This window comes from Triplophysa rosa, linkage group LG21 (genome assembly GCF_024868665.1).
Source record: "Triplophysa rosa linkage group LG21, Trosa_1v2, whole genome shotgun sequence".
In the NCBI taxonomy this organism is placed as follows: domain Eukaryota; kingdom Metazoa; phylum Chordata; class Actinopteri; order Cypriniformes; family Nemacheilidae; genus Triplophysa; species Triplophysa rosa.
Genome location: NC_079910.1, coordinates 1,306,994 through 1,327,996, shown reverse-complemented (window position 1 = coordinate 1,327,996; position 21,003 = coordinate 1,306,994). Strand labels below are relative to the sequence as shown.

At 38.4% G+C, this 21,003-nt stretch overlaps 2 protein-coding genes across 2 annotated transcripts; one reads left to right on the top strand and one right to left on the bottom strand.

The window, feature by feature from the left end:
* Positions 1–30: 30 nt before the first annotated feature.
* mcoln3b (mucolipin TRP cation channel 3b) lies at positions 31–6,915 on the bottom strand. The gene is given in 14 exon segments (XM_057319413.1): positions 31–871; positions 999–1,100; positions 1,303–1,509; positions 1,650–1,772; positions 2,522–2,623; positions 2,799–2,948; positions 3,655–3,767; positions 3,917–4,016; positions 4,201–4,297; positions 4,370–4,448; positions 4,567–4,693; positions 4,830–4,997; positions 5,583–5,794; positions 6,805–6,915. Coding segments are annotated over 14 exon segments (1,623 nt in total). The 5' UTR covers positions 6,830–6,915; the 3' UTR covers positions 31–853.
* A 112-nt stretch (positions 6,916–7,027) lies between these two features.
* dnai3 (dynein axonemal intermediate chain 3) lies at positions 7,028–19,247 on the top strand. The gene is made up of 23 exons (XM_057319538.1): positions 7,028–7,099; positions 8,234–8,290; positions 8,420–8,479; positions 8,971–9,155; positions 9,234–9,338; positions 9,451–9,603; positions 11,613–11,803; positions 11,888–12,004; positions 12,135–12,325; positions 12,699–12,823; positions 12,963–13,052; positions 13,160–13,240; positions 13,477–13,584; positions 13,684–13,757; positions 14,319–14,469; positions 14,605–14,689; positions 14,932–15,041; positions 15,155–15,218; positions 15,374–15,504; positions 16,149–16,353; positions 16,445–16,536; positions 16,652–16,774; positions 18,726–19,247. The coding sequence occupies exons 2-23, from the start codon at positions 8,239–8,241 to the stop codon at positions 18,849–18,851; spliced, it is 2,619 nt and encodes an 872-aa protein (XP_057175521.1). The 5' UTR covers positions 7,028–7,099; positions 8,234–8,238; the 3' UTR covers positions 18,852–19,247.
* Positions 19,248–21,003: the final 1,756 nt, after the last annotated feature.

The following is a 21,003-nucleotide window of genomic DNA, read 5'->3' as shown; positions in this document are numbered from 1 at the left end:
AATCAAAGCAGATTTCAAAATCACGTGATATATTAGAGCCTTTATTCAATATGCAGGTGTATGTAGAGCAGTGAATAGATTTAGAGATGAAAACACTCAAAAGATGCTCACAGCAAAATGTAATGTTCATAACTGGTCACAAATATAAGTAGAAACGGAATTATTTTAAATATAAAAAATGTGTTGAATCACAACGGGCCCTTTTCACTATACATTTTATGATGATTTGTATTTATACTTCACAAAAAAACATAATTTGAATGAAATTTTACCGTAAATGTATAATCTTGTTGAACATAAATATTCTCACAGTAAATTATGAAAACTGAGAAAAATACAAAAATATAAAGGTAATGTTTTGTTTCAGTGTATATATGAGGTTTTTTACAGTTAATCACAGTTTTCAGTTCATTTTTACTGCAGCATTTTTACACTATTTTCCTAAATGCACCTACAGTACACATATCGGAAACTATGAAAATACGAGTTAAAAGCACATCTTTAATGCACAATTTTGATAAAGTTAACATTAAAAAGTTCACACAAATGGCCTCAGTCTCAGCCATAATGAACATTCATCTCACAATGGGCTAATTCATATATTGGGCTAATTCAATTCAAATAAATAAATAACAAATGTATGGAGCAAATAAACTCAAATCGTAATCCCTGAACATCATGACCGGATATACCGAGTTCAAGTTCATCCACTATAAAACAGAAAACATTTGAAACATTAAAAGGAAAGCTTTGATGGATTCTTTTGTAACCAAATGTATTAACATCAATCAGATTTGTTTCTGATGTTTACGGAACATAATGTTTTTCTTCTGTGATCTAACAGTCAATCTTCTTACTGGATCTGTGTTGCCTAAATGACAAAAAAAAGACATTTCATTAAGACTCTGCAACATTCAGTTTTTAAATAATAAAAAAAGACATTAATAACAACTGAAAATGTGTTATGTTTGGATGTGTGTGTGTTTGGTGACCCGTACATGCCGCAGATCAGGTGTGTGTCTGTGTTCTCGTTTGGACTCTTTGCACTGCGTGATGAACATCTGAAGATCTGACACCGGCTCTGCTTCCATCTGCTGCTGCTGAACCAGTAAACCACAACACACACACACGCACGCACGCACGCACGCACGCACGCACGCACACACACACACACACACACGCACGCACGCACGCACGCACGCACACAAATAAATGCTATTCAATGACTGTCAGATTCAATGACCGTATTCACTGTTTCACAACAAGTGTGATGTACAGGTATCCGAAAGTTTTGTCTCTTACCTTGATGTTGTCATAGGTGTCTGTGATGAGAGTGATGAACAGACTGAGCACCATGTAGATGAAGAGTGACACAAACGTGTAGAGATAGACCCGACTGAAGAGCCACACCACACAACTCTTCTGCTCCATCATCTTAAACGTGTTGAACATGTCGTCTCCGTTTATAAGTGAAAACAAACACTCAGACACCATGTTCAGAGTCCGGAACTGAAGGACCGAGAGAGAGAGAGAGACTTCTTCTCATGTCATGTGCAAGCGTGTAATGATGCTCGTGTGTTAAAATATTAATGTTGAAAATGAATAAAACATCTGTGGTCGTAATGAATGTATGAAAGTGAATGACTTGCTTTTGAGTGATAAGGTCCGAGCACGATCCATCCACAGAAACAATAGCCCAGATAAATCATGGCAGCACAGCAGGTGAATCGGATGACGTTTGGTAAAGATGCTCTCAGAGTAATGATGAGAATCTGAACAGAAACACACTTACACCTCACAACCACTAGAGGGCAGAACACAATCACATCTCACGAGGAGTTATAAAAGTGTATTATGTTTACAAATGTATTGTTATACATAAAATTGAAATGCATCCCTTGTACTATTTTCAATACAAATGTTTATAATAAAAAATAAAAAAGTAACGTTATAAGAGATTGATAGTGTAAGTACATCCCAGCAAACACAGAACGTTCCACTAACGTTAGTTTTTGGTTCCCTTTAGGTTATTTTTTTGAGAACCAAAAAATAACGTTCGAAGAACGTTCTTTTCCGGTTATATTTTTTGCAACCAGAAAATAACGTTCCCAGAACGTTGCAGGCTGTTTTTTTTTTTAATAACCAGAAAATAGCGTTCTGGGAACCAAAAACTAACGTTAGGGGAACGTTCTGGGAACCAAAAATTGTTTGCTGGGATGTTGATAAACTAACGGTCAAAATGACAAACATAAAATATTACTTTCTATGGCAATAAATAAAATGAATGTATATCTTTGTTGTTGATGCACATTAGTGTTTTATTCTCAAGCAAAGTGTCACGAGTTACGTTCGTCTGTATATGACGTCACTTTGAACAGCCAATTGAAAGCTGGAATGAGTTTTGAACTTGTTCAACAGAGACACGAACAACAAAAACATGGAAGATGAGACTTTAAAGCTCTTTGTTTTAAACTGTGTGATTGTTTGGCTGTAAACTAAAGTGTTGAGGAGTGAATCATACGTTGTATTTATTCAGGTATCCCACGTAGCGTAAAACTCCGATCCAGACAAACATTGTGCCAGTGCCCAACAGAATACTACACAAGTCATAACTCGCCACAGCCTACAAAAAAAACCAGCACACACACACGAACACGTGAAGTGTTCATTTAATCTCAGTGTTCTTCATTAACTGCACTTTATATATAAAGAAAGAGATTCGAGAGCTTCTCCCAGACTCCGCCCCTCCCGTGTGATGTAACGTCTGATTGGACGAGAGCTCAGCTCGGTGACCTCACCTTCAGCTGGATGATGATCTTCAGCACAGATCCTGTGATGGTCAGAACATCACTGATGATGATGAGAATAAACCAGCCGTTTATAAACTCCATACGGTCAGACAGAGACACGCGCTTACCGTAAGAGCTGGAGAAAAACTTCACATATTCCTGCACAATAAACATCATGAATGAGAAAAAACTCCAACGACCAGCTACAGAACATGAATAATATGAGAAATGAACCACTGTGGGTTAATTATCTCACTTCATCTCAATGACCGCTTAAAGAGATCTTGATAGTTTCATCAAAAGATTTCAAAATAAAGGATCCAATGACAAATTAAAAGTCCTGTAGTAAACTAGTATATTTACTATAGTAAACTGTTGCAAGTGTTTTTAACACTTATCCCAGAATTAACTATGGTTTTACTTCAAATTAAAGAAACAAAAACATGTTTAGTAAATATAACAAATTCTAAATATATATAACCTTCCTGTTAATTAAAATCGAATAAAATATTAATAAAACGTCATTACGCCATTATCTGAAAAACGTGTTGCCTTAGCAATAAAGTGAAATGTTTTTAAGTTGAAGCACTATGATAACTAAAAAATGAAATATAAACAAAACAAACAAACATATAAAACCATATAAAAATGAATGAAATAAAAGGACAAACACACATAACAAACCAGCTAAAAATAAAACAAAAAAGAAACATGAAAACAACAAACAGAACTCTATTTAAAAAAACAAAAAAACACTATAAACTGTAGTATACATGAACAAAAATTAATGCTGACTATAATATACTACAGTTTACTACAGTAATACCTTATTTTACAGTTTTTTTCATGAGGGACAGAAACTCACAAACTGTAGGAGGACTCCGGCTTTCACTGAGCGTGTTCAGAGAACCAGTGACACCGCGAGAGTTATAATGACCACCACATCAAACACAACCATCATATACATATCACTCGCTGCTATGAAGACAAAAACACGAGGTCACTGACATGAGATGGAAAGCGTAAAACATTCTGAAAGTGTGAATATAATAAGGTTCAATGTTGTTTGGTTATCGACGTTCTTCAAAATATCTTCTTTTGTGTTTGAAGCGTAAATCTGAGCTCACATGCTCCTGTCAGAGTCCAGTCTCTGCATTTACTGATGTCCACATCATTGTCCAGATCAATCTTGATTCTGCCGCTTTGAGGCCTGTTGTCAAAACCGATCTGTTAAAACATCACAGCACACACATCTGATTCATCTGACACGAGAGGATTCACATCTCAGACTCATCATGAGCTCAGGATCATGTGCGGAAAAACCAGCACACACCGGGAAAATCTCCCTTTTTTATAAATGTTGAAGGAAGACGGACACGGACAGATGACGGAAGGGTCGTGTGACACGTACCATGATGTTGAACACATAACAGTCTGGAAGCTCATGATGCTGAACCGTCTGCAGGTTTATGGCCTTGAGAGTGAACTTCACGATCACCGACAACAGTCTGAAATAACAACAACACTTCACATCACTCTTGGATTCACATTCACCGTTCTGTGCGTTATAAAGATGATACCTTTCAAAGTTGAGTGTTAGATTCAGTGGATGTGATGGGAGGGGTGAAGAGGAAACCATCGGGTAAATCTTGAAACATTCTGAAAGAAACCACCAGAAGATCAGACCGGACCCACACGAGTCTAATGTGACGATCTCACTTTGAAACGTTTATGATGATAATATATATGATGTGTTTGTGTCACGTGACTTCTGCACCTTCATCCACTCGAGCGGTGATGCTCCCGTTACTGTAAAACTGTTGGCAGACGGTGAGAGGCGTGTAAACGTCTCCTTCTCTCTGATATTCATGATTCCCAACCGTTGTATTTGGCAACATGAGAAACTGCAAGAAATATATAATTTTCTATGCATCTGATTTTCTTTCTGTTCAGTTTGCCACTGGTCACTCTTATTTATATCAGAAGTCAAAGATTATTCAAGACTAAACAGAAGAAGCCATTTTGCCAACCATAAATCACCTGCTGGACGGCGTATGAGATGTGTGTGTAGACGTCACGCTGTGTGTAAACGGCGTAAGAGTCGCTGCTGGCGTCTGTGAAGTTCATGAGGAACAGATGTCTGAACGTCATCAGATTCTCCTCCTTAAACTGAACCACCATCTGATTACTCAGACCAAACCACACCAGCTACACACACACACACACACACACGAATGCAAACATATATTTACATTACACCCTACAGTGCTAACCACGCTTAGCAACATCTCAAGGTCAAAGTTCAACATCTTTCCATATTTAAATGAAAGCTTTGTCAAACCAACATTGAACCTTTTTAATAACTCCTTTTTGTTTAAGTGATACTCCACCCAAAAACGAACATTTTGCCATCATTGACTCGTATATTTCTTTGTTCTCATGAACACAAAGAAAGATATTTGGAAGAATGTTAGCAACTGACATTCCCGGGACATCACTGACTACCATAGCAGGAACACTTATTGTATCATTTTTTTGTTTCGTTAAACACAAAAGAAGATATTTGGAAGAATGTAGGACAGCAAACAGTTCTGGGGCACTTTTGACTACCGTTGTCGCTATTTTATACAATTTTATTCCTAACATTTTCATATAGGGTCATGAGAACAAAGACATGTATACAGATTTATACGAGTAAATGATGACAGAATTTTCACTTTTGGGTGGAGTATCCCTTTAAGTTTAAACTTGAAACAGTTTTTGTTCAATAACGCTCAGTGAAATGTCTTGCACCTGCGCAGTGACAACAGCGATTTTAATGATTTGCAGCATCAGTTTCCAGGGCTTTTTCCTACGAGCTTTGTATTTGTCACGTGGGTTCATGAAGAAATATTTGAGTTTTCTCCTGAACTTCTCCAGCTCTTCATGCTCCGGCCGAGGGTTTGTGTCGCTGCTCATGTTAGAGTCATTGACACATAAATAGGTCTCACTGCAGTCATCCATATCTGAAAAAAGAAACATTGACACCATTCTGTCTTCAAACGTGATAAATCAAATGCAATGTTTGTATGCTCTCAATAAAACAGCGTAATATTTCAGTGCGGGTCACAGCAACTTATTCACAAACTTATTAGTGAATTTTGCTAAAGCCGGCATCATTTCTCCTGTAACACGTTTGAAGGGATTTTAAAAACAAACCCTTGATATAGTTTAACAGACACACAATGTGCTGTAAACAAACACAAATCACCCCAGATTATGCAGACTGTGATATTATTACTACAACAAAGCTCACAGATTTGATTATTATTAAACACATTCCTTTAATTCAGATCGTGCATTTTAAATGTCATGCTAAACGTTAATACTAGTGTAGAAAACTCCAGTTTACATATGGTTTATATTAATATAATGATTTTACTTTCTGATATGAATATAAATGTTCAACACTTTCCTACTGTTATTTGTCTCTATTCAGTAGAAATGTTTAATATACTGTAGACATAAGAGATGTGCTGTAATGTTGTTCTTACCTTTTTCAGAAGTTGTTGGATTAAATGCAAAGTAGCGTAAGCTTTAGAGACACTAACACATCTTCATTCCTCGATGTCATGTGATAAACATGTGACACCATCATACCTGTGCCTCATAATCCACCATCAACACCTTGTGAACTATGATTTCAATCAAATAAACTGTGATTTAAAAGTGATCTGATGTGATTTAATCAAAAGTGTTATGATTGAATGTTCACTAATGGTTTCCATAACACATGAAAGCTTTTGCCATTATAACCAGTACGTTACAAAATATGTGTGTTTTTGAGTAATGGTGCTCTATTGGGTCCCACCACATCACCAGCAGAAACCCACTGAGACCATTACAGTTGCCATGAAAACCAATACATTTTCCATCATTAAATATTCATATATTGATTAAATACAGATGAATTTACCGGATGTTTACTTTTTAAGAGTCTTAACGATATAAAACAATAACAATTAAATAAACTCACCAGCAGGCAATGATGTGAATTTCATTCATTCACCTTTAGAAGTGCTGCGAGTAATACCGCAGTAATACAAAACAAACTTCATTTACAAACTGACTGTAAATCACACGAGCTCCGTCGTGACGCCGAACAGACCAATGGAGGGGCGGGGCTACAGCGACATAACGCGCGGATTGGGTGAGCGGCGTGTCAATCAAATAAGCGTCGTCCGCTGTGGCTGTAACCCGTAGTAACAGTCTGTTATTGCTTTGGAGACCTACACGCGTGTAAAATAACGACAGGGAACTTTTGCTGAACGGTGAGTTTATAAAGAATTATACGAAACTTTCATATGGATATTTTAGTTAACAGAAAATACGTACATACCAGTACCATATATACCGCTATACGCAAGAATGAACCATGGTTTATCATAGTAAAAGTGTAGTAAGCATGTTCTGTCTGGCAGACTGATAACTATTTGTATAACCATAGTTTAACTATAGTAGAAATACCATGTTTAAACTATATTTACTGGTTCATTGCAAATAAAAAGTATACGTACTAAAATTATACGTAAAAGCACACCATTATAAACTAAAAATAAAGCAATGTGGGCCAAAGTAGTATAGACTTATACACTTTAAGTTTAGACCGTTTCATCGATCGCGCGCGCTTGACCCCCAGTTGACTTCCGGTTTGTGATTGGCTAGTGTCTAATAATACAACTATTTATAATTTATTTAATTTATTTTCATATTTATTTGTATTATTATTTTACTGTATAATAATTGTATTAAATAAACGATTAGTTGAAATTTGTTGTATGTTCATCTGATTAAAGTAACAATTTGTTGAATGGGTTTGATCGCATTTAAAGAAACCGTATGGTACACTGACATCTAGCGGTTGAGATTGGTATCGCAGTCTAAATTCAAAATATTGACGAGACAAGTTTAGCCAAGTAACGGATCTTCTCGGAGCTTTTTATCAGAAATAATCTACAGGCACTCTATTGTTTGTGAATATGTACCAGAAGCTCAGTTGGGGGGTCACAAAAGTGTGCATGCGCAGTAACGTTTGTTTATGTGGTCACTTTGAAACAGTCTATACTACTGCAGTAATACCTATAGGCCTATTAGAACTTTGCTTAATAAAATGAATTCATCATAACCAATTAAACGTTAAAAAAATAAATATAAAGTACACATTAAGATTACATTAAATGTTTTTGAATTTTGTTCCTCAAATTCAAGGTTTAAACGTCTTTTAATCACTGCTCAAAGCAAACGTCAGCTTGTCATGTTAGTTTTCACCAGCAGGTGTCGCACTCTTGTCAACTGTTGATCACATATACTTCATACAAATAGGTTCACACATACAGTACATGATAGTTTGTCTTACTGCTATGATATGAATGTGTTAAATCTCTGTTATTTTCTCTTCTCATCAGCGGATATGAGCACAAAGACTTCACTGAGCCCTGAGGCCACTAAAAAGAAAGGAAAAGGTAAAATGATCTGACAAAAACATGTAGAAATCACTTTACTATTATGTATGTGCTTAAAACACTGTTCATTCACATTTATTAAGAACCGATGTGTTTAGTATCGTCTTGTAATGTCTTATGTTTCTGTAGCAGGTAAAAAGAATGAGGATAATTTCCCCTCTCCAGAAGCCGGTGCAGCAGAATCACACAGTGAGTGTTTTATACTGTAGATCCTCTGATCTACATCAACATATATCAGCGGTTCAGTTCTACACCACACCGTATAATGTTAGTCATGTGTCAACGTCATGTTGCAGATCTAAACTCAATCTATTAAAGTTCAGCCGGTTATTTCTCACGTGACTGTTTGTTTTTCCACCTGCTGATCCAGGATCAGATTGAAGCTGCTCTCAAATGTCTGCATCATCTGCGTCATCTTCATCATGAATTCATTCAGTCTGTTCCTTTCATCCAAGAGTCACGATCGGAATATAGATACTGAGAAACATGTCTAGACACTGCACGCAGATCTCCTTTCTCCTGTGTTTTGTGTGTTTTCTTTCTGAAAAGCATTCCTTGCAGAGTGAGGCGTTCAGGTTCACTTCTCAGGGAACACATATGGATAAAGTGTATACTTTGATTAAAAGTGAAGTTGTCTGGACTTCAGATAGAACTGATGTAACACAAACTGTATCCAACAGGCCGCCCCGACTATATCTTCCCATTGGTGTTGACCTCCATCACACAGGAGCTGTTCGGTTGCCGGGCGGATGAAGACGTAACCGGGGAAAATCCTTATAAACTGATAAAAAAGGAAGACATCGTCCAAGACATGAAGACCAGAGCGGCCGTGTCTGACTTCAGTCCTGTTAAACAAAGAGTTCTGGTGTGAATCCCATCCGTGTCTCTGTTCAGAACGATGAATCTGGAGTGTGTGATGTGAAATCAATGCTGTTTTCTGCAGGAATATCCTGAAGATGAACTCTTGCTGGTGTTCGACAGAGACTTCACATTCGGTCAGAGTTTCTATCTGGTGCTCACGGTAGAAGCCAAGGAAAACATACTGAAGGTGTGAAGACATCCGACACAAGCGCACACCCCCCACTGAACGCGTTTCTCTACTGGGAGAATAAAAATGCCCTTTTTATACAATCAAACAGTGCTTTATTGTGTGTTTGTAGCCTCCAGTCCAGGGTGATGAAGAAGAGCTGATAGATGATGATGATGATGAAGAGGATGTGATCGTACCAAAAACACCAGAGCATCATCCGTGGATCTCTCTGGGAAGTGAGCAGGAGATCGAGGAAGAGACGGTCACGCACACCAGACCCAGAGTGAGACAGATGCATCATGGGACGTTCAAGTGTACTATTAGTGTACTTCTTTTCAATAAACAAACAAACAAACAAACAAAAAGAAAGTACACTTAGAGTGTTATTTTAAGAAGAAGAAGAAGAATACTTACCATACTTAAAGTGCAAAATAGTGCACTTGCAATATAAAAATACTGCACCAGTAGAGTATACTTCAAAGTGTACTTTACTAAAAATGTGCTACAAGTATTTAAGGTAACGCTTTACGGCCGCAATGTAGCGCATAATTCAACAGGATTTACGGCGTAACTAATTGTAACAATAATGTACCAGTACATATCTGTAGGTAAAGGGGAACAATATGCAAAGTTTGGGGATAAAGGGGTAAGGAAAGTTTTATGAGGGAACTGCATGCCATATAAATATCCAAATCAAACCGCACTTGAACTATTTGATTACGGTCTCAAAAGTTCAACATTGATTTTGCACATTTTACACAATAAAACTCATCCAAATAAATTAATTAAAATAAATTATTTGTGACCAGAAATCCTCAAATCAATGACATTCAGGCCACGTTTACACGATGAAAAACGGAAAAGTTTTTCCTTTGCGTTTGTGAAAAGTTTCACGTACACATGACAAACGGTCCGCATTCACACGGATCCAGGTAAACGGATAAACCCGCTGTAGTATTCACTCCAGGCCAGTGGATGGCGATGTTGTGTGAAGAAACAGGTCGTACCTTGACACATACACATGCACAGTTATAAGCCAAAAGTGCTTTTTAATACCGTTGGTCGTCGTATATGTGTGTTTAAAGTCTGGCGAATGTAAATAGTGTGTCTCCGCTGGTCTTACTGGTGCACTAAATCCACATTTTGCTGGAGAAACGTTAATACATAGTCCAGCAGCGAGAGCTCACAGTACGGGAAGCCGCCATATTGTTTCGCCTATACTCGCACGACTGAGCGCGTAATACGCATGCGCGTGACGTCATCGTTTTCAGAAAGTTCCGTCTTGCAGTTTACATGGAAACGAAAACGGCGGCGTTTTCAAAAAGTTCCACTTTGAGACCCGTTTTCAAAAGTTTGCGTTTTCAGTCCCCTAAAACGCAGTTTCCATGTAAACGCACAGCGGACAGCCAAAACGCATATTTTTCTCGTGTAAACGGCTTCTAAAATTATTCCTGAAGTCAAAACTCTGTCAAATTTATAGTTACAGTCTGTGTGCTTCATTCGTGCTGTTTTGCTTGCGCAAAAACTGAACACATCATTTCCCTTTATTTCATGTTTGCCATTATAATAAAATAAGAACCCCGTACTTGATTAATATCCACAGTAGCTTATTTATGGGCACATTGTGATTACAAAAATGTAATGTATGTTCACGCTAAGATTGTTGTATAGCATACTGCAGGTCATGCATACCACATTATATTAAAATAGTTACCCTTTAGTTAAAAAATGCTTACAGTATAAATATCTTTTTGAATTTCCTGACTTCTTTATTCCCCAAACTTTGCATATTGTTCCCCTTTACCTACAGATATGTACTGGTACATTATTGTTACAATTAGTTACGCTGTAAATCCTGTTGAATTATGCGCTACATTGCGGGCCGTAATCTAAAGCGTTACCGTACTAACTGTCAGTATACTTATAAGTTTACTTGTTGTATGCATTACAATAAAAGTACATTTTTATAAAGTAAAAAGTGTGCCAATTTAGCAGTACTGAAATAATACACTTACAAGAATATTAGTAGTACATTGATATTCGTACACTTAGTACATAAAGAATGCTTAAAAATATACTTGAACTCAAGTATACTCACACAATTAATTTGAAGTATACTTGTTTGTTATCCTTGTTTTTTTGTAAGGGTTATGTTTATGTTGACCAATCACAGACCTCCTCACTTTAAAAGGCAGTTTGATTTTGTGCTCTCATTGGTGATGTCTTGTTTTATATTATGGAGTTTTTGTCCTATTATGAGGTAATTTTAGCAGTCTGTGTGTGTGTTTTCAGCTCATGTATAAGTTCTCTCGTCCGCGGCGAGACTTCTGTTCTCCGGTGCGTTTCTCTGACCGCAGCGCTCAGGACGGATTCGTGGAGTGTCTGTCTTACCAGGACAAGAGGTTTAACATCACAGAGCTGGAGAGACACACGGCCGCTCAGACCGTCCACCACACCACAGACTCCTCAACACAGACACTGTGGTACAACAAACACATGAAACATCACTGTCAGACATTCTGAAAACAAACCTAATATTTCACTCCTGACCCCCGTTTTGATCACAGGAGATACCCGAAGAACACATGGACTCAGTATGAACCCAGAGAGTTCAGTCCCGAGGAGAAAAAGCATCAGCTGCAGTCAGAAAACATGAAGAACTTCATCACATCTGTGCTGATCAGGTGACACGCATCCGTCACGTTAATGCAGTTCTATGTTTAAACATCTGAGCTGAAATAATAACAGAATATTCAGATCTGCACACTCACCGTGGAACTGGTTGCGTCTCACATCATGTGTGTGTGTGTGAAGGATTGACGTGGCCCTGCAGCAGAACTGCATCATGAACGTGTTCTCAGACGACTGGACGGCTCTCAGCGAGGATGACAGCGCACCGACGGGAAAAACAAAGAGCCAGCTGAAAGAATATCAGTCATTCACAGACCTGAACTTGAGCAAAGAGAAAACCATCAGTCACATCCAGTGGCATCCCAGCATCAGCGGTCAGAAACACAACACAACACACGTATTATCCTCTCCGTTTTGTTTCGAGCATCATCTCAGACGTCTCTAAAATTGGTTATAGAAAAAATGAAAAGAGAATGAAATGAGAGTGTAAATGTTGAAGCAAATGAAGGGTCTGGAGGTGTAAAATCATCTGGATTTGAGTCAATGTGATGAGAAATGTTGATATCGAGATCTTCAATAAGATCGACTTTTGATGGCAGACGAGACGAATCTGAGCTCAGTTCGACACATCTCTCCTCAAACTCTAATGACACATTTGTGAGATTTCTGACTCTTCATCTCAAGAGAAATATCTGCGACTCTAATAAAGAAGTCAAATGTGCACTACAGATGTGTGTTTTGTGACAGGTGTGATCGCTGTAGCCATGACAGAGAGATTTACTCTCGAGGAACGGATCGATAACTCCACTAAACTCTTGTTAAACCCGTCTTACATCCTCTTCTGGAACTTATCTGACCCCATAAATCCACAGGTAATCTTCCTCATGCTTCTTAGTCATCGTCACTCGTTGTGTTTGGTCAGAAAAGCTTTGCGTGCAGCTTGAACTAGAAACAGAAACATGTCCCGCGACAAACCCGTCTGATCCGTCTTTGGCTTGTCTTTCTGTGTAGTTACAGTTGGAATGTCCAGATGATGTTCTGAGTTTTCAGTTCTGTCCGTCTGACCCAAACATCATCGCCGGCGGCTGCTTTAATGGACAGGTGCTCCACGTCTTTCTACATAGAGCTAGACGCTTAAATCACACTTTTATCTACAGAAGAATTCATTTAAGCACCATCTTCTCTGATTTCCTTTTTTGTGGTTACAGATAGCATTATGGGATGTCTCGGCACATGTGGATAAACTGCAGGACACACGCAGTGATGGCAAAAACATCTCTCACGCACCAGTGAGTCACACACACACATTAGTCACATGTCATAAAAAAAAGATAATGTCTTATATTTGAACATTTACATTGATTTATTTGATTAAAAGTCACCACTGAGAGAGCATGTAACATTTTGCAAAATAGAACGTTTTTTAATGACTAATTCTATGACCTGAATTTCTGATCTTGTTGCATGAATCTTATTCAAACATGATTTGATATATAGAATCAATCATTTTTGAATGTGTGTGTAGAATAAGAAGAATGATGCTCCAGTGGTTCGGTACTGTGCTGTGTCTGCAATAGAGAACGGACACAAATCACCCATCACAGATGTCCAGTGGCTGCCCGAAACCTTTGAGGTACATGAAACCCTTAAGTCACAGATCACACGCTGAACTCCAGTCATGATGTCAATCATACGCGAATAATCAGGAGTGATGTGTCCATGTGTCGGTCAGGTGTCCAGATACGGGATTCCAGTGGAGAACTCCAGTCACATGTGTGTTCAGATCGTGACCTGTGCTCCTGACAGGTGCTCTAAACACACACACACACACACACACACACACACACACACACACACACACACACACACGCACGCACGCACGCACGCACGCACGCACGCACACACACACACACACACACACACATCTGTCTGTCTGCCCATCTGTACTGTGTGTGTGTGCGTGCATGTGTCTGTGTGTCTATCTGTCTGTCTCACTGTGTGTGTGCGCGTGTGTATGTGTGTGTGTGTGTATCTGTCTGTCTGTCTCACTGTGTGTGCTTGTATACATGGTTTATGAGGACACAAATCTGTGTAATGACATGTGTATAACAACGTAAACATGGTTTACGGGGACACTTCCTGTGTCCTCGTAAACTAAAATGCTTAAAAAACATACTAAAGGATCATTTTTTTTAAAGAAAAAAAGACAAAGGTTTTATGTGATATTAGGGTTAGGGTTAGGGAATAGAATATACAGTTTGTTCGGTATAAAAATCATTACGTCTATGGAGAGTCCTCGTAAACCACATATGCAAGTATGTGTGTGTGTGTGTGTCTATCTGTCTGTCACACGTGTGTGTGTTTCAGCTGTGTGTTATTCTGGGATGTACGGGCTCCTCGTGTCGTGTCACAGTCTCTCACTGATATGAAGAAGAAATCAGAGAAGCCTTTGGAAAACCCTCACGGCGTCCCAGACACCTTCAAACATCTCAACCTGACCTGGAAACCTTTCATCCGCGTATGTGTCACACACACACACGCACACACACACGCACGCACAGCACGCACACACACACACACACACACACACACACACACACACACACACACACACACACACACACAGTTACAGTATGATTGTCCTCTGCTACAGGTGTCATTATTTAAGATCGGCTCTAGTGGTGAATACAGTCCTCTTAAGTTCAGTCTGACGGATAATACAGTAGACTATTCTACAGGTGAGATCATCTTATTCTGTCCTAATCTATATTCTGTTTGTTCTGTTCTATTCTATATGAATGATAGGAATGAGGAAGAGTTTGATAGCAGTAGTGTCTCTTCTCTGTCAGTGGAATTCACACTCTCTCCGTCACAATACTGTTGGTGTAAAATAGACATTCATTAAAAAGTTTCCAGCCAACCATCAAAGCCAACTCCATCAGACCCCCGTCAAGCATTCATTGTGTTAACTCATGTGTAGGAGAGAGACCTGCACACAGCACAGGTGAAGGTGAAGAAGGTTCTGTTCCTTCAGCCAAACAACAGAACCCATTAGAACACATCAGCACTAAACTGTATGTGGGGACAGAGGTGAGAGAACACATCCTAAAACTGACACGCCGACAAAACCAAATGAACGCCGCACGTCTGTCTGCTTTGCTTGTCATTGTTCATCCCATTCTGTGATGTCTGCTTTCGTTCAGGATGGTGAACTAGTTTACACTGACTGGAAGATGGAGAAGGACAAGGAATCAGGACGGCTGTTCAGTAAGACACTTCAAGAATCTTCAAGAAATTCCTAAAGGTTGAGGGGAGAACCTGAACTCCGGCTGCTCCCGGGGTCCCAGTATGAAGTCAATAGTGAGCTAAATCAAGAATAACAAAGACACATTGGTGTTGTTTCCCTGTGTGTTTTCTGTCAGGTCCCAGACCCACTCGTCGCTTTATCTTGTATGATACTCTGATAAACACCGTCAGCCGCTCGCCGTTTTTCAAAGACATCATCCTGACGGTGGGCAGCTGGAGGTTTGCCGTCTTTAAAGAAGGGCTCACGGTGAGGACACGAACATCTGACATCTATCAAATCAGCTCCGTGTATTCCTCATTCAATCTTAAACCATTCACTTTGTTTAGATTATACATTTCATCACTAGCTTTTTTTACTTCAGCCACGCAGAACACCCTAGAAACGTTTACGTTCTTTCATTTAGCAGATGCTATCCAAAGCTACTTAAAAACATTGAAAAACCATCCAGAACAAGAAGGGTGAGAATTGAATAAAAAAGGATATTCTACAGTTACACTATACGTATAATAATTCATTGAACAATGTCTTATCAAATTGTTATTTACATAGATTTGTTTCACGGTTACGAGCATCTTGGGCCCTTATCTTTGCGTTTTACCATGTGACACCCTTTAACCGTTGTACAATCTCCGGCACAGTTGAGTTTCTTCATGTCTCTGAGAATCAGATGTTAAGTTGATGTTAAATACTACACACTGCTGTAAATAATCCTCAGTGTTGGAATAACCTGTGGAAATGTTTACTCACTTCTCCATCTGGACGGTGTGTTGACCTTAACATCACTGTAAATATCAAAAAGCAACCATAGTTTCCCATGGTATTCTGTAGTGAAGCTGTGATTATACAAATGACACGAAAACAAATGTGTTTTGTGGTCCATTCTGTTTCAGAACGGATCAATCCTCCAGTCGCGCTGCTCTCAGATCATGTATACTGTCGGTCACTGGTCTCCGTCTCGGCCGGCCGTCTTCTTCATTGGGAAAGAGGACGGAAGTGTGGAGGTGTGGGACCTGCTGGAGAAAAGTCACGAGCCGTCACTGACACAGAACATCAGCACAGCCTCCATCACCAGCGTTAAAGCCAAGAGCATCTCCTGTACGCCATAAACACATCCTCGTCAACAACTGATATCATCCTCAAGATATTTCATGATTGGTTTCATTAGTGTTGTGTTACTGTCGTGCAGTGAAGCAGCATCTTCTGGCCGTATCCGACCGCCTCGGCACGCTGCACATCCTTCAGATTCCCTGGACGCTCCGCAGACCTTCGGCCAATGAGGTGAGATGTCACGAAAACACATTCGTAGCTCTTGTGTTTGGAATATGGTCTGCGCAGGACACTCAGTAGGGTTCAGGACAAAAGTGCGATATGCAGTGCTGTTTGTCTCCTGCAGATGCAGATTGTGAAGAAATACTTTGAGAGAGAAGAGGAGAGACTGAACTACTTTGAGAAACGTCAAACGAGACACGACAACGCAAAGAAAGAGACGGACACTGAAGAACAGAGGAAGAAAGCGGTGAGACAGAAAACATTTCAATGGCTCAAGCAGCTCAAAGGAATGAAATCACATATTCCACTTTTTCTTAAAGACGTTCCGAGAGTTTGTGTGTTTTTACTCCAGAAAAGGTGAGCTATATCTTTAAGAAACAATACTACGATGCAAAAACATGAACTTAAATAGAAATATCTTTGGCCTTTTCCGTTTTAAATTAAAATGACTTATGATATATTATACCACGGTCTGTTTGAATACTGGATTCTGATTGGCTGGAAGGTGTGCATTAAAACCCTTTAACGCACGGGTAGCTCCAGTCAGTTTGATTACATTTTTAATTAACTGACAAAATAACCGTCATTTTCACCTGTTTGATCTAAAATGACACTGTAAACATCATTAAAAGATTTAACTTGGCAAATGACCATGGCATAAGCGGGATAATCCACAGCTCGCCGTGCGTTAATGGATTTTAATGCACTTCATGGCGGGTGGTTCTTGGCCTCCACGTCATGCATTAAAACGGGTTGGGAATCGAAAATCAGTTCCAGTTTGGAATTGGAATCGAAAGGCTAGGAAACGGATACTTGAGATTAGAATTTGAATTCCTCTTATCAATTCCTGTGTGCATATTTTCAGAGAAGTACACACGTTGCATGTACTTTGTATCTTGTTGATATCTGCTGATATCTCAATAAAAGCCCTTATGAAAATGAACAATATTTTTATTATAGTAAGCATAGTTTAACTAAAGTATTTGCATTAAAAAGCACAGGAATCACAAATTAACCATAGTTTGGTTATAGTTACAGTTGAACCATGATGTAGTTCAGCTATGGTAATACAAATTGTAATAAATCAGAAAAATCATGGTTCTACGTGGATATACAGTATAACGGTGCTCATAAGTATATATGAAGAGTTTGGTTCCAAAATGAGATAACTCTGTTTTTAAAACATTTCAAAAATCATGTTTTATTATCATGTTATCATGTTTGAGTTTTGATGGCCTAAATCCAAACAAACCAACTGCAGTTTGATTGATATTAATTGGAATGCACAATAAAAAAACATGATTTTTCTCATTTTGGAACTAAACTCTTCATATATTGTTGGCAATAAGCAGGCTAAATGACCCTACACGTTGATATCTAAATGTTTTACTTCAACTGTGGAATCGATGGGAATTGATCAAATTCAAATGATTCTGAACTGAACTCTGAACTCACTGCTATCTGTGGATTATCTCTTACTTATACGTGTCTTGTTTCAAAATGAGTTTTTGCCTAAAACAAGAAAAATATCTGCCAATGGGGTTAGAAAAGTGATCTTGTTATCTCTTTGAATTGAGTTGATTTTTTACCCCATTAATACAGATGTTCATTTTCCAGTTTAAAGCAAAAACACTCAGTCAGAACATTTCTGTTCGGTGTATTATTATGTGGTCTGAGCTGTGATGAGAAACACCTGTTATGAGCTCAAGCTGAGCTGGAATGTGTTCAGATATGTTCAGACACGATGAATAGATTTACTTAATATGAACGTATGCTGCTTGACTCTCAGATGTTTGTCTTTCTCACTTAAACTCCTTCCCGAGACCTCGACTACATGCTGCCGGAGGCTTTCATATTGCTTTAGAACAATATCAACACGTTTTGAAAATATCGCTGATTTTGTCTCTGCTAATGGTGTGCATCAGTAATCATAGTCATCATTATTTATTGAACATTTTGCATTATTATTCAGCAATAATATAATCGCTGTAAAAACACACAGACTCATTGTGATTCTGTATCTCGTTTGTATTACCAAAACCACTTAAAAATGACATTTCTGCCATGAATTTTCATTTTTCAGCGAAGTTTCCCTTTAATACACGAATGTCATATTTTTAAAGTACTGAGTCAAAAATATGAAGAGATCTATTGGTGTTTATTGTTGTTTCATTACTCACATGATGTGTTGTTGTCAGGAGTCGGTAAGTCATCAGAAACATGAAGAAGAGGCGAACGCAGAAGCTCAGAGGGAATACGAAGAGTATCTGAATCTAGAGAAGATGATTCTCAAGGACACCTATCTTCTGACAGCAGATCTGTAAACCAATCACACACATCATCTGAAGAACATCCAGCATTGTGTTTAAAACAATACATCATCAATAATATTCTACATTAGTTGAGTGTGGTGAAGGTCAATGTGACACATCGGTTTCTGATGAGCAGCTCAACTTAATTCTACACAAGTATTAAAAAGAATCATTTATTTTATTTTAATATGAAACTATTTGCTTTTTATATAAAAGTCTGTCAAGTTGTATAGATTATTTGTAATCATATTTTATATCTGTGAGACATTAAACGGGCCGCTGTACATGCAGTGACCTTGAATCTTATATTGATGTTTTCGTTCTCTGGTCTCCAGTTACTCGTGCGAGTTTATTTTCATTTCCCATGAGCACCTTTATCAAATATTCAAGAGTCTGTCAAGATAATCCATGAAGGCTGTTATGGTTTCATACATTCACACACACGCTAATGTACAATATTGATCAAGTTCAGCTCGACTTTCATTGATTAACAAACGCACACAGAATGTCATTGCTCAGATGTTTCTCTTTCAAAGCTCAAAGGATCTCAACTTAGTCTCAGATGTTTCTCTTTAAATTGTTTAGAAAACAAATGAGAGTATGAAGGTGTAAATGAATGTAGATTGTCGATGGAAAATAATCTGGATTTGATGAGAAATGATTGAGTTGATATTGAGATCTTCAATAATATCGACGTTTGATTGCAGACGAGACGAATCTGAGCTCAGTTTGACACATCGTTGACATCTCTTGTCAAACTCATTTATGAGATTTCTGACTGTTTATCTCATGGAAACTATCTGAGCGATATTAAGAGATTAAAGAGAGGATTTTATTATGGGTTTTCTCAAAAACTCCTTAAGGATCGAAGTGTTTCTCTCTTTTATTTTTCTTCATCTGATGTTTTGTTATATTTGTCAATCGAAAACATCTCAAATATTCAGCCGTTAGCACGTCACAGTACAACCATAACAATCCCGTCCTCTGTTCTGCATTACTGCACCAGACGTCTATCTCAAACTTTTCTCGCGCTAATCTCTTCCTGCTGCGAACACAAAGACAGTTTTGACTCAGACTTGGCAGCATCTCAACACTGATAAAGCTTCTTTTGATCTCCGTCTGCAGCGCTGAGACTCCAGCAGACTTACAGTATCACTACAACATGAAACAAACAGCAGAAATCATCTGACACATTTAATGTTTAAAACACCAAATACAGGATCATGTTAAGTGCGATGACCTCTGTGCTTAATTTTTTTAAGTGACAGTTCACCCAAAAATCATTCGCTCACGCTCATGTCATTTCATACCTGTACAAATGACTTTGTTCTGATGAACACAGAGAAAGATATTTGGAAGAATGTTAGTCATTTTCAGTTCTGTGACATCATTGACTGCCATGGTAGGAAAATGAAATGGTAGTCAAAGGTGCCCCAGAACTGTTGGTGTTCCTAAATTCTTCAAAATATCTCCCTTTGTGTTCAACAGAACAACAAAATATAAACATAAATGTCCTACTATGGTAGTGGATGATGTCACAGAGCTGAAAATTGCTAACATTCTTACAAATATCTTTCTTTGTGTTTAACAGAACAATGACATTTATACAGGTTTGAAACAACCTGAGGGTGAGTAAATGACGACTTTTGGGTGAACTATCTCTTTAAAGTTCATCTCTTCCAGACGTCCAATCGGAGAGTTCTCTCTACATCAAAGCATCTGTGAGACATGAGCAGACCAATCACACGTCTGAACCGCAGCCAAACGCTGACCGTCTGTGTGGATGTTTATCACGGCTGGAGCGCAGGTGTCTGGAGCCGCTGGAGAAATAACACAGAATGAAATTCACACACCATCCTGACGAACATTTTTTATTGCTCAGTGGTTTCTCTTTCATGGCTCAGGAGATTTAAAGGAGTTCTCTGTTATGTTTCATTAAAGTCTCTCTTTAAAGTCCCACTGAAATTAAAAATGACAATTCTTATTTTTTCATGAAATATTGCAGCGTTTGTAGTAAATAGCTTATCAATGTGGGTCATTTTCTTTTTAAAATTCATGTACCCTCATAATCTTCAATTAAAATCTGAAAATGCACTTCCGCCCTGTAATGACTATCCATCTTAAATGACGTATGTTAGACGGCTTGGGCGGGGCATCCGTTAAC

What these genes read in the sequence shown, in the direction of transcription:
- dnai3 (XM_057319538.1), top strand. Translation starts at nt 8,239, where the DNA reads ATGAGCACAAAGACTTCACTGAGCCCTGAGGCCACTAAAAAGAAAGGA. An exon ending in GTGACCTGTGCTCCTGACAG is followed by an intron (nt 13,758 to 14,318) that starts GTGCTCTAAACA and finishes TGTGTGTTTCAG; the next exon opens with CTGTGTGTTATTCTGGGATG. An exon ending in GGAATCAGGACGGCTGTTCA is followed by an intron (nt 15,219 to 15,373) that starts GTAAGACACTTC and finishes GTTTTCTGTCAG; the next exon opens with GTCCCAGACCCACTCGTCGC.